The 14814-nt window shown below is 30.5% G+C and overlaps 2 protein-coding genes and 1 non-coding gene across 3 annotated transcripts; 1 reads left to right on the forward strand and 2 right to left on the reverse strand.

Moving 5' to 3' along the window:
- Positions 1-2124: 2124 nt before the first annotated feature.
- Positions 2125-3352, reverse strand: LOC105771613 (syntaxin-124). The gene has a single exon (XM_012593044.2). It carries the CDS (start codon positions 3150-3152, stop codon positions 2229-2231), a length of 924 nt encoding a protein of 307 aa, XP_012448498.1. The 5' UTR covers positions 3153-3352; the 3' UTR covers positions 2125-2228.
- A 4922-nt stretch (positions 3353-8274) lies between these two features.
- LOC105774136 (calmodulin-binding protein 60 B) lies at positions 8275-12734 on the forward strand. Its single transcript, XM_012596508.2, has 8 exons — positions 8275-8604; positions 9049-9124; positions 9491-9549; positions 10409-10902; positions 10983-11143; positions 11222-11425; positions 11490-11721; positions 11812-12734. The coding sequence occupies exons 1-8, from the start codon at positions 8495-8497 to the stop codon at positions 12339-12341; spliced, it is 1866 nt and encodes a 621-aa protein (XP_012451962.1). The 5' UTR covers positions 8275-8494; the 3' UTR covers positions 12342-12734.
- Positions 12735-13759: 1025 nt separating this feature from the next.
- Positions 13760-13831, reverse strand: TRNAD-GUC (transfer RNA aspartic acid (anticodon GUC)). The gene has a single exon. It is a non-coding gene; the product is annotated as a tRNA-Asp (tRNA).
- Between the last annotated feature and the right edge of the window lie 983 nt (positions 13832-14814).

Here is a 14814-nt window from a genome sequence, read left to right on the forward strand (position 1 = left end):
AAATGAGACATTTGTTTTTATTTTGGTCAAATTCTATGAAAGGTCCTTGTTCCATGTATTTTTTTATCAATTTAGTCCTTTACTTATAATTTGATCATCTCTAGTCTTCATTTTTTAGAGCAGTTTAGGGTTAAAGTATGAAGGATGTCTCTTCGTTATAGGGATTGGATCAAATAAGTACAAATTGTAACTGATATAACATTTATTGTATAAAAAATATCTTGAAAATTATTATTTTTTATCGCAGTTCAACTCGAAATAAAATATTTCATTTACAGAATCATAAAAACTATAAAAATAATAACTTTGAATTTGGCTTTATTTGATTCTTTTTAATAGCGTAGAGACTAAATTTGTCCATTTAATAGTAGAGGGACTAATTTGATCAAAGCCCTATAATAGAGGGACCTCTAAGGTATATTCACCGAAAAGTTTTCATTCGTTTGGATTTAGATCAAATTTATAAAAGGTCATTATACTATATAGGAGGACATGGGTTCAAATGCGCTAAAACGCATTATACTCCTATTTATGGGTCAGGGAGAGGCTATCGATAGTTCTAGGCATTGTCTCAAAAAAAGCGGATATAATCAAAACATACCAAATTATATTAATTTTTCCTTTACATTAAATAATTATAAATAAAGTACATTAATATTATATTAAATAATTTTAGAACATATTAACATTAGAACTTCTATATTATAACTTATTTAATATAATTTAATTCGCTATCGTTTCCTTTCACTAACACATAAACTTATCATATCGATCATAACTTTATTTTGTCCTTTAATATTTAACAAATGTCCAATGTAAACTTAACAAAACATGCAGGATATAAGAAAATAATACAAATATACACTGTAGAGCAATAATAGAACAAAGTCGCACCGAAATGCATTAACAGAATAGAGAGAGCGCTAAACGTTTCCTAATGGCATGTCATCTATATCACACTATAGTTCGCATCTTGTCTACATGGTCATGTGTAACAAAATTAACTTCACTTTTAGTTATTTATTTTTTAGAACAACACACATACTTTTGAATTCTTTACAATTTGATCTTTTTTATTAAGAATTCTGTGAAAATAGAATGTCGATAATGATAATATATCAAAAAAGAAAGAAAGAAAAATAGTACACACAGATTTTAAGTGGAAATCTTTTCGGGAAAAAATCATGGGCAGAGGAGAAGAAAATTTACTATGTCAAATTCGAATGATACAAGAGGAGAGACAACTACGTCTAGTTATAGGTTTGTAAACCATATTCTAATCAAAGTCAAATAGAATTAATGCAGTAAGGTTAAAACACTTTATTCTAATCAACATCAAATAGAGGTAGTATACTTCTATACGGATTTCACTTGTGCAGCTTGTACCATATCTTGCCACTTGTATTTTATTTTAACAAGAATTTGGGTCACATATCTCTAACAAATTTTATATGTACTGTAGTATCATTTCATCAATACTAGGAATACAGTATACCATCTCATAACACTTCATTTCCAACATCAAAAAATATAAAAAAACTATAAAAGTTCATAATTTAAAATAAATAAGAATACACATGGATTTCTTACAGTGTCATATTTAAAAATTAATGTTTTAGTTAATATTCGATAAAAATAACAACAATTGCACCTTTTTGAAAGGTGAACAATAAAGTTTGACTCTTTAAAAATTTAACGACCAAATTTAACTAAAAAAAATAACAAAGGTCAAATTCATAAATATTAAGGACTAAATTTATCATTATGTCAATTAAATAATATTATTAGGGATGATGTCACATTTGATACTTGTATATCAAGTACCACAATAAAAACACGTATTAATAGTTCATGCAACACATTAGACATTTTCAAGTGCATGTATCATATTGGACATTTTATATATAAAAGTTGAAAATTCGAGTACTACATTGAACATTTTAAAGAACATTTTATAAAAATATAATCATCTTATTTAAAGAAAAGCGAAGAATATATTTGGATTCAGATATCCAAAATTTATAATATACAAAATAAAATGAATATTGTTATCCAAATTCAGATATATGAATTCTCGAATTGAATTACAAAGATTCGAAAATTTCGAGTTCAAAAGTTGATAATAACAGTTTAAAAATATTGAATCTGTAATATCTGAATCCGGAAAAAAAAAATTTGATCGGATGTCGAAAAAATAATATCACATGTAAAGTATTTAATCATCACCATCATATCTTTTTCGTCTTTATGAGAGTTATAATAGTTGGCAACAATGGCAAAAGGATGACTAAAATGAGAATAATCGCAGCAATAATCGCTATACACGTCCATTTCCTCGACGCTTTTTGATGTTCGCGCGCTTCTTCGAGTTGTTCCGTACCTCGCCGGACGAACGAGCTCGCATGCGCGACGTGGCTTTCGATATCGTTCAATTGTTGACCTTGAGCCTCGACGAGTGCCGCCATGTCGAGGAAGATCTGGTGGAGCTCAATCAAGTTCTTCTCGATTTCCTTAACGGCGTCGTGTCGTTCTTGGATCTCGGAGATCGTGTCCATGATTCGACCTCTTCCTTGTTCTTGAATCGCACGTTGAAGGAAACTTTCACTTTCGCCGCTTGAAATCAAGTTCTCGATCGTGTCTTCATCAGGTTTTTCGCCGGTGATCGTGAAATATCGACGTTCAACGGTTTCTTTATATTCCGATTGCATCCTTGCTCGTAAGCTTTGAAACTCGTCCATCATTACTTTCAATTTCTTGCCTAACCCGCTAACGACGGATGTTCGAGTCCGATCTGAAGATGAACCGGGTCCACAACCCGGAGCATTCCGGCTCGCGGCGTTCGATTTTTCCAAGGCTTCAAGCTTCCCTTTAATGACTTTCACTCGTTTAAGAACCTGTTCAACATCAGAATCCATACGAGAACGTAATTGCTTCATTGTTTTAGCATTATGCACCGTTTTACATTCTTCATTGGCTTCTTGCAGTGCTTTATAAAGCTTCTCAACGCCTTTCATGTCTTCTTTAACATTTTCAACATCTTCGAAGAACGTATCGAGATTAACCGTTTCATTGCCGGCTTCAATATCGTCCATATACGCTTGTTGTTTCAGGTCAGTATATTTCCTGAACGAACTTGAGATTAAATCGTTCATTTTGCCTCAATTTATTTACTTTTTTTTCGAGTGAACACAGGGTTTTCTTTTAATTTTGATGAAGTAAATCTAAAATTTATTACTGAATTTGTAATAATGACTTCTTTTTTCTAGGATTTGGGTCTTCCTTCCTCTTCATTGACTGCTAATTAGCAATCCTAAGAGGAAGATGAGGTGACCCAAAGGAGAAAAAAAGGAAACTGTCATCAATCAAGGGAAAAAAACAAAAGGCTAATTTCTCTTTTATCTTTTGTAAGCAAAAGAAAATAGCTAATCTAAAAAAAGGCAAGGGCCATTTTTGTTTTTTATTTCATTGGATAATCAAGATATAGCTTGGTTGACCTGGTCATCCCTTCTTCTATCCATTAATCACCCAAACATAAAAAATAATACTGGATGGGCGGTGCGTTTACTTGTGGTTAGTGTAAAAACAGCGATGGTGGTGAGATTAGATACTGTAGCGATACCGTAACGTGAGACAAAAAGTAAGCTAAACACACCGCACCGCACCTAATCGCCCATCCAAACTCACCCTAAGTGTGAAAGGGTTTTTTTAATGCAATCTTAATTGTCATTCAAAAAAATAACTTACTCTCTTTTATCCTATTAACACAAGAAAGCTTAAGTAAAAACACATATCTAAGAATAATCACAGTAATTAAAAAATGTTTCAAAAATATTCAACAACCCCATTATCATCCATAGTTTTCCTGAATAGTATAAAAAAAAAACATTGTAAATTCAGTTTCCCGTTTTATTTTGTAGGTATTTTGATTGTCTTCATAAGTTGTGATAGACAAATAATGATGTTTGTTGTTGCTGAATCTCCACCAGCCACCAACAGTTTCTCTTAGTAAGTGGGTTGGCTATAGATACTTAAATGGTGGGTTATTGTTGCTTTCTTAAATTGTTTCAGTTTTGATCATATTTCAAAATAATAAATAATTTCACGAGTCCGTTTGTACCCGTGTTGTTTTAAATTTTATATGATTTTTTTGTTTGTTTTCTATTGTTTAATAAGTTTCTACTAATTTTGAAAGTTTTTGTCTAGCGTTGTATAAGTTTATTAATCTTACTCTTGCAAGTGATTTTATGAATTATTTTGTCACTTTCCTTTCTAATTTTATAGATGCTCGGTTCTTTTATCGATTCTACCACTACTTATTAAGGTTGATTTTCTTTTCTTGATAAGTGTTTGTAATCACTCCAGATATATCATGCTTAATTTATGACAAATTCAATCATCAACGTACCGTAATTGTTCTATTAATGCAAAATATTTAACGTATTGATGGAGCTTGTCCTCATCGCTAATAACGAGTATTTTTCTCCCAAATGATATGACTCTCTTTATAAAATTAACTAATAAACTTTCTTTTAAAATAATATGTAATTTTTACTAACAACAAAATATTAGGGCTTTTTCCCCATAACCGTTTTCTCAATTATTGTTTTTTTTATAAAACCGACAACTCAATGAAAATTCATAACAAAAATATATATTTATCATAAAAAATACCTATTTACATATATTATGGTGTCCTTTGCTCTGATCAATGAAAATTCCACATAAAACTTCATGTAAAAGGATACCAATATTTTATATGGTTTATAATTAAATTTACATAAAAAAATTGATATATAATTAATCTAATTTAAAATATAAAAACGAATGACTTAAAGTTTAAACAGACCTTATTAGAGTAAAAAATAATAATTTTTGAATTTTGAAAATTTCATATTTTTCATGTTTATAAATTTTAAAAATATTTTATTTTTATAATTTTAATGAATTTTAATTTTCAGAAATTTTAAAAATTTTAATTGAAAATGCAACTTAATTTTAAAAATTTTTTATAATTATTTATGTACTTTTAACAAGTAAGAATTACCTTGACAGGAATAATATATATTGAGGCTAAAAGAATTATTTTACTTTTCTTTATAACAACCACATAACTAATTTTTTAAATAAAAAAAATATAAAATTTTAAAATTTTAAACTTAAAATATAAGTACAAAATTTAAAATTTCAAAGTATGAAAGACTTTTTTGTTCACATTGAAACCTTGTTTTATCTTCAATAATAGGACGGTCCTACGTGCCATGCCATTTTGACACCCAACACCCACTCGAACATGTTAATGTCTACATCATCAACTATGTGTCAATGTACGTGCCACGTCTAAATTTATATATTTTTAAAGGATAATTTATACTGATAGCCACTCAATTATTATTATTATTATTATTATTTTTTGTTATCCAACTATTAAAAGTTACAAAATAGTCCTCCAAAACTTTTTCCTTTTGGTTACCTGACTATTTGAATTTTTCTTTTCTAGACATCAACCGTTAAATTGCTAACGGAAATATAACTTGGCAGCTTTTAAAATTAGCATAATAATAAATTTAACACTCGACATTTATACATTGTGTCAATTTAGTATTGATTACAAAAAATTGCCCTCAACATTTATACATTGTGTAATTTGTTGTTGTTGTTTCTACCGCTCTAATTTTTTTGTGACATTAAGGGTTAATTTTTAAAGAATGATAAAATATGAAAATTGTTATCTTAGATTTTTGGGTGTTATTTTTATATATTTCGATCGAGATATAGTTGATAGATTTGTTTTTTAGCATTTTAGGTGAAAATGTCACAAATAAAAGTAATTAAAAAAAAACCAAATTACACATTGTGTAAACATTGAGGGTTAAATTTTTTAGAATCAAAACGAAATTGACACAATGTATAAATGTTGAGGGTTAAAGTTACTATTATGTCAAATTTAAAACTGTCACATCATCTTTTCGTCAGCCATTTAACAACCGGTGACCAAAAGAGAAAAAATTGAATAGCTTGATGACCATTTTGTAATTTTTCATAGTTAGTTGACCAGGAAAAAAACTTACCGGTAATTGGGTGACTACAAGTGTAGTTTACCCTTTTTTAAACCTACCAGTAGTTGGGTGACTACCGGTAATTGGGTAAACTATATAAATGGTCATCCCATTATTAGAAATTTTTTTGTTAAGTCACTCGACTTTAAAAATTACAAATTAGTCACCTAACTTATCATTTTATTTTATATTATTTTAGTCCAAAATTATTAAAATACTAATAATTTGCTAACTCATTCGTTAACTTCGTGAAATGTATTTTTAATCATTATTTTTCGCATAATTTCCATGTCATTTAATAATTAATGTAAAAAGCTAAAATATTTAAATGTTTCGTATAATTAAAGAAAACATTATTTAACTTCAACAAATTACAAAATAGTTAGTAAAGTATTTGAATATTTTCATTTAATTCATTAAAATATTCGAAAGTTTTTATTCAAGTTACTGTACTATTAAGTTTTTTTTTTATTAAAAAGTCCGGTTAGTGAATTCCAAGTGACGATTTGACGATCGATGCAGTAGATTAACACCCATCAATGAGTAGAAGAACACGCCTTAGATCCAAGCCGATACGAAGGTCAACGTTGGAGATTGAAGAAGAAAACTATTTGAAATTTAGTTTGCAGATTCGTGACATTCAAAGTTGTTTCATGATTTAAAAAAAAAAAAAACTAAACTGCAAAAGAGAAGGGAGGGAAAGCTTTCAATTGATACAGGTGGTATAAATAGAGAATGTTATATAACAACGGTTTTAACAACCCAACAACTTAAATGAAAATTTATGAATAGTTTAGTGACCATTTTGTAACTTTTTGATGTTAAGTGACCAAAATGTAAACATACTAATACTTTAGTGACCTTAGGTGAAATTTATCCAAAGATACTAAAACAGCGCCTTGTTTGGCCAAAAAAAGGCAAATTAGTCAATTTCCAATAATAAATTTAAAAAACAAATGAGTACGGCCAACATAAGAATTAAATATAAAAATATAAAAGAGTACGGTCTAAAACTAAAAAAAAAAAGTTAAATTACACTTAAGGTCACTAAACGGTTAGTAACTTTACGTTTTGGTCACTTAATTTCAAAAAGTTATAAAATGATCCCTGAATCATTCAAAAGTTTCCATTTAAGCCACTTGGTTAGGCTGTAAAAATTTCTACTCTATAACCTTCTTTGTTCGCACCACCTGCACTAATTGAAAACTTTCTTCCCCTTCTCTTTTATAGTTTAATTCCATTTTCATGAAACAGTTTTGAAACGTCACGAATTTGCGAACCAAAATCTCAGATAGTTTTCTTCTCCGATTTTCAACACTGACTGTCAGATCAACTTGGATATAATGTATGTTGGTTTACTAGTCAATGGGTATCCACGATACCAATCGTTGAATCATCACCTCGAACTCACTAGCTGAACTTTTTAATAAAAAAATTTATTAGTTTAGTAACTTGAATAAAAACTTTCAAATCATTCAGTATGGGGGTGTTCAAACGGTAGGTTCGATTATTAACAGAACTGAATTACTATTAACCGAATTATCCAAAATGTAAAAATCTTTAACTGTTAACTGAACGGAATATTTTTCCAAATACATTAACTGAAGCAAAACTGAATTAACTGAAATTTATATGTTTTTGTCTTTTGGTTAAATTAAGTATAAAACATATAAAAAAACAGATCACTAATGTTCATTTTCTTTTTTTTAATAGTTCAAATATATATTATATTATATATATTATTTATTTTGATTAATATAAAAATAATAGTTCAAAAAATACATTGCTAATATAACAAATATATTATATATAATATATTGTTTAATTCAGTTAATTTCTCAATTTTGAACCGAATTAACCGATAACTGAAATTTTAAAAAACTATTAATTGATTGAACTAAATTCGGCCACCGACTGATTAACGAAATTAAATCGATTCGGTTGGTTAATTCGATTTTAACCGAACTATGAACCCCCGTGATTCAATGATTTAAATGAACCTATTTATATAGTTTAATAACTATTTTGTAATTTTTTAAAGTTAAATGATTAAAATGTAAACTTAGTGATAATTCAGAGAGAATGAGTGTAGTTTAGCGAAAAAATTCTACGGCTCTGATCTGATCAGAGCTTGTGACTGAGAATTTAATTTATGCGAATCCGACCATTTAGCTATAGTTACAGAAATTCGTTACTTGAAAACAAAAACGAAAATTCGCCGACTTTTCCTCAGTGCTTTTTAATTTACAAAAATCCAAAATTTCCGTCTTTTCGCTTTTCTATGATAAATGATAAAATACTATTTTTTCCTGGAAATTTGATAAGAGAGAGAAATTTGTTTTTATTTATTTGTTTATTTATGTTGTTGAATAGATTTGATAAAAGTTGGGTTTTTTTTTTTTCTCGTGAACCAAACAGGTTTTTCAGTGTGCAGCAAAATGGAAACGAAGTACATTGAGAGATCGAATAATGTGGCGAGTGAGAAAAGATGTTTGGATTCGAGTTCTGGAGATGAAGGACCTGATAGGAAACGACCTGCTCTCGCTAGGTTTTAGCCCTTTACTCTCTCATCTTTTCAGTATTTCAAAAATATTTTCAAATCAAACACTTTTTTTGTGTGTGTGATTTTCTTGATGTAAAAAGAGAATGTATTTTATTGAACTCTTCAGTGAAGTGATGTTGGAAAAAAAAATTTGTGCATGAGAAGTTGGATTTCTTTATAAAAAAGAGTAATAATTTTGGATTATTTTAATTATAATTTTTTTTTTAAAAAATAAGTTGAGTAGAGAGAAAAAGGTGATGATCATTGTTTTTATGTGAGTGTTTTCTTTATGGGTGTTAGTATAAAGTTGCAGTATCTTAACTTACAAAGCTTTACTAAACTGAAAAAACTAATCCATGGCTTTCTTGCTTGTGTATATATGCATGCATGCATGTATATATATGTATACATTTTTGTTTTGTTAACATAAAATCTTTGACCTTAATGCAGTGTGATTGTTGAAGCTTTGAAGGTGGATAGTTTACAGAAACTATGTTCATCATTGGAACCTATTCTCAGAAGAGTTGTAAGATTCTGGATTTTTTTTTTTTGTTAAATCAGTTTTTGGGTCTAAACTTTGGCAACTCTTCTCAGATTGAAGCCTGAACAGTTTTTTTGGTCCAAGTTAGGCTCTGTACTTGCTAATTGTTCCCATATTACGGCTTGAAATTTTTTTATCCAAGTTAGTCCTTGAAAATCCTAAAGCTTAGGTCCCAATGTAGGAACAAATGCCAAGTTTAGGGCTTAACATGAACAAAAAAAAAAAAAATTCAGTCCCCAATGTGGGAATAGTTGCCAGCTTCAGGTCCTAAATAGTGATTTAACACTTTCTTTTATTTATTTAACTTCGTACTTAGTTCATGTTCTAATTTGGTACATGTAATATGAGCAGGTTAGTGAAGAAGTGGAACGTGCGTTAGCCAAATTAGGCCCTGCCAAACTTACTACTAAGTATGTAAAATGCTTTTGCAAAATTTCATTATGTGTTTCCACTTCTATTGTGCTTATGATAACATTTTTGTTTATTGTAAGCGCTTCTAAGCTTATTGCTAATTATGAACTTTTTGTTTATTCTCCTTAGATTTTGTGATAATATTGAGGAAAATGTTTTTAATACTTCTGGAAGTTTTTCTTTTTCCCTTTTCTTTTTCTGGGTAAAACTATCATGTAGGCCCTGTACTAGGAGTCAGATTGCATTTTGCTCTCTTTATTAAAAAATTGAGCAAATTAATCTTGGTGTATTAGATTAATGAGCAAATTGATTTTTTCTGTTTTTACTGTTAAAAACCGGAGTTGCTGACAAAATAACTAGAAAGTTACACCACATGTACCTTATTCTTAAATGATGTCCAGGGACTTATTTGCTCAATTTTTTGAATAGAGGAAGCAAAATGCAATCTAACTCCTAGTACAAGGGTTTTATAGTACTTTTACCCTGTTTTTGGTCATTGACAAACTTCCATGATGATTTTTACTGCTAAATAATGAAGAAGAGGTTTTGGAGGTACAGTGGTGTGTACTTGTGTATTTTGTTTGTTTTTTTCTTGTATGTTTCCATTACTGTTGTGCTTGTGATGACTGATAACATTATTGTCTATTAGACTTTGTGGTCCTTTATTGCTTTCAATTTAAGATACCATGTTCTGCACATATTTTCTTTGACAAGGTTCTATTATTAATGTCCAAAGACATTTATGATTGCCTCTCTTGAGTCTCGATCGACTGCAATTGATCTGTTTTCGTGTTGCCATTAGTGTGTTTTTGCGAAGTTGTGATAATGGTGCCTTGTGTTTTTGTTTACACGATGCAGGTCTTCCCCTAAACAGATTGAAGGGCCTAATGGAAGAAATTTACGGCTGCACTTTCGATCTGGGTTGTCCCTTCCTCTTTTTACCGGAGGGAAAGTTGAAGGACAACAGGGTGCTGCTATAGATATTGTTTTGATCGATGCAAACACCGGACACGTCGTTACATCAGGTCCAGAGTCTTCTTTGAAACTAGATGTTGTGGTGCTCGAGGGTGATTTCAACAACGAGGATGATGATAATTGGACTGAAGAAGAGTTTGATAGCCATGTTGTTAAGGAACGTGACGGGAAGAGACCGTTACTAACCGGAGATCTACAGGTGGTGTTGAACGAAGGTGTAGGAACACTAGGGGAGCTATCGTTTACCGATAACTCGAGCTGGATTAGGAGCAGGAAATTCAGGTTAGGTCTAAAGGTTGCTTCTGATTGCTGTGAAGGCTTCCGTATTCGTGAAGCAAAAACCGACGCTTTCACCGTTAAGGATCATCGAGGAGAATGTAAGTTCTTAACTTTCGTTGTTTCTAAAGTTGTTTGAGAGTCGGTAAATCGCTACAATTTCATTCTTTTTCATTAACAGTATATAAAAAACACTATCCACCCGCATTAAACGATGAGGTTTGGAGATTAGAGAAGATTGGTAAAGACGGGTCATTTCACAAGAGGCTTAATAAAGCTGGAATTTTCACAGTTGAAGACTTCTTACGACTTGTGGTTAGGGACTCCCAGAGGCTGAGAAACGTAAGTGTCTTATCCGTAAATCACTCGTAAATATTTTGTTGTTCCGTTTGTAACTGATTTTCGATCCGTTTCTTGTAGATACTTGGAAGTGGAATGTCTAACAAGATGTGGGATGTTCTAGTGGAACATGCGAAAACTTGTGTTCTAAGCGAGAAACTTTATGTCTATTACCCCGATGACGTGAGGAGTGTCGGCATAGTCTTCAACAACATCCACGAGTTGAATGGCTTAATCGCTAATGGACAGTATTATGCATCTGATTCACTTTCCGATGATCAGAAGGTAAAGAAACTTGCTGGTTTTGATATACGTTGTGAGAAAACTTACAATCGTTACAATCTTGTAGGTTTATGTGGATATCTTGGTGAAGAAGGCATACGAAAATTGGATTCATGTTATAGAGTATGATGGTAAGTCTTTATTAGGATGTAACGAAGATGATAGTTTGGATACTTGCCGAGCCAAACTTCCGATGGATCTGCATACAAGTTCGACTAGTCAACAACAGATTCTACCGACTCTGTCAGTTCCAGTTCCTACAGGGCAGCCTTCAATGGATTCTTATCTAGTTGTCAGAGGTATAAAGTTCCCGGGTTTTTTCAAACTAATTTGAGTACATACCGTCTTGTACCCATGCTTGTTATTGATCATGTTCTCTGTTTTTCTAGGTTATGACGATAGTATGGCAGGTAGATTAGCGAATGAATCGCAAAATGTACACCTTAATGCCACGATTCTGTTAAATGGTGCTTCATTCCCTCTACAAAACCCCTTGGTCAACGATAATGAACTAGTCCACGGTCCATCTCAGTCAACTGTGCGAGGTTTCAATAATGTTGGCACTTCAAATATTCCTGAAGGAGTTGAGGATTTCTTCTCGGAGGACGAGGAGATGAGAATGAGAAGTAACAACGAGATGCTAGCAAACGAAGATATGCAGCATTTGATTCGTATATTTAACAAGGGAAATCAAGATCACATTCCGTTTAATGCTTCCGACGATAGCCATCCTTATTCCTCAACATATATGACCCCTACCTTGGCTTTGAATTACGGTTTTGATAATGAAACTTCTCCTTCATCTGGAAAAGCTGTAGTCGGGTGGCTCAAGTTAAAGGCAGCTCTTCGATGGGGTATCTTTACTCGGAAAAAGGCTGCCGAAAGGCATGCACATCTTATTGAGCTCGATGATTTATAAATGTAACCTATCCCGATACAATGTTAATAATCTCCTTTCCATCTCCCTGCTCGTGTCTAACATAAATCCGATCCAACCCAACCGAAGACTCAATAACCGGAGTTTTGCTCTTTGAGATCTTGTATTGCTTCAATTCTAACTTTGTCATCCAGCTTCCATAATAATTGGCAGGGTTTTGGTTTGGGGCCGTCTTAACACCGGAAGCTCGAAATGTTATTGAGGGGAACGTGTTCCGGCACTAGTTGAAGTTGCCGGTGTAACATATGTAACTACTTAAGATGACTAGCATCTGTGCTCTGTAATTTATGCCATGTCTACATGTTTATAAATCTAATGTTAGTGGTAGTGATGACATTGTATCAGCTTAATGAATGTAACTATGTTTTTATTTAACCCTTTGGGTTTCTTTTTTCGGTAAAAACTAAGAATTAAATTGTATTTTGTCCGCTCTACTAAAAATTTGGCTTTTCTATTAAAAGTTTTATTCATATTTACGGTTAAAAATTGGTCATTCTATGTGAGCATAAAGAATAAGTGACATGCCACGTGTTATTGTTTGGTTATTCTTTCAGTAATGTCGGTTTTTAACAGTAGAAATGAATGAAATTTTTAACAAGAAGTAGGGGTGAACAAAACTCAATTAGAACAAATCGAAAAAAATTTGAATTTCGAGTTAATCGAATTGAGTTATTCAAGTCAACTCAAATAAGTAATTCAAGTTCGAGTCATGTTAAATTTTAAAATTCGAATAACTGATTGGTGTAAATACCTTTTTGGTTACTGTCAATTTTGAAAATGAGCAAAATGGTCTCACTTTAAACAAAAATTACAAAAAAATTTCAAAACAACTTTCAAAAATTTAAAATATTTATAAAAATTTTAAAATTTATATATTTTAAAAATTTTAAAATTTATAAAGAATATATAAAGTAAAAATTTTAAAATTTTCTAAAATAATAATTTTGGGACCTAAATAAGTTAATTAATTATTCAAGTTTACCCTTTTTAATTATTTTGCTTTAAAAAGTTTTCAAATATATATAGTTTTTAAATTTATGTACTCTAATATGAAATTAGTTATCTTGTAATAATATTTTAATTTGACATATTTAATTTTTAATTTAACTCGAACCATTTCACTCGATTCGACTCGAATCGAAAAATTTTTAAATCGAGTTAGGATGATAAAATAAGACTCGTCTACTCGACTATTTTTCACTCAATTTGGCTCGATTCGATCAAACACTCACTCGAAACAAGTTTGCTCTTTGATTTAATGAAGAAAGACTAATTTGTTGTTTTTTAAATAGAGAGGACAAAATACAATTTGACACTTAATACAAGGGCATCAATGATATTTTTGACCCGAATCACTAACCTGGTTGGACAATCCGGTACGTCGGAATGGAAAAAAATATCGCCGTTACCGGGGATCGAACCCGGATCACCCACGTGACAGGCGGGAATACTCACCGCTATACTACAACGACTGTCTTGACCAGGTGCTAATGTAATACATATTTATGAACTACATTTTTTGGAAAGGTTAAATTCTGCTATTAGTCCTTATACTTTGTGAAAGTTGTGGATTTAATTCTTATACATTTATTTGATCAATTTTAGCCCCTGTAACTTTTGAACTGGTCAATTTTGGTCTTAACCCAAACAGTAACAATTAAATCTGTTTGTTTAAGTTCAATTACTAGTTAGTCCATGTTATTCAATTTAATCATTCTAAGTTCTTATACTTTTCAAGTTTTAAATTTTCAGTCTTGATATAAATGACAATGTTTCTGAAATTTTTTTTGACTTCTTTTTGAATGATACGACATCATTTAATTCATGATTATATATAAAAATTATAATTTGTTAATGTATCAAATATTAATTCACATATATATGATCAAGTTTTGTTATTAGTTTTTATATTATGTGTCTATACCTTAATTTAGTTATTTATGATCTTTGTACCCTTTGAATTAGTTAATTTTAATTCCTAAACTCATCCAAACTGTAGCAGTCAAATTTTGCTATTAGTCTTGTATCGTACATATTCTCTAATTGACCTTATACTTTCTAAAATTTTAAAATTCAGTTTTGACCCAAAGAACTATAAAGTTCATTAATTGACTTTTTAGTAATATGTAAAAATAATAAGCTGTCATGACATTATATAAATGATAATACATTTGTCGTATAATATTTTAAAAATAGCATAACTTAATGAATTTAGCGATTACTAATACTACTTAGTTAGGATTAAATTTTCAAAATTGAAAACTATGAAGATACATTGCATATCCAATGAGAGATGAATATTTAAAATAATCACGAATCCCGAACATGAATCATAAAATAAACAAGAAAAATAAAAATAAAAACAAATTAAATATCACATCCCATAGCATAAAAGTTTGAGCCAGAAATATAAATATACACATCAAATCAAACAATAAATTTTTTTTATTATCAA

The sequence above is a fragment of the Gossypium raimondii genome, chromosome 6 (assembly GCF_025698545.1).
Source record: "Gossypium raimondii isolate GPD5lz chromosome 6, ASM2569854v1, whole genome shotgun sequence".
NCBI classification, from domain to species: domain Eukaryota; kingdom Viridiplantae; phylum Streptophyta; class Magnoliopsida; order Malvales; family Malvaceae; genus Gossypium; species Gossypium raimondii.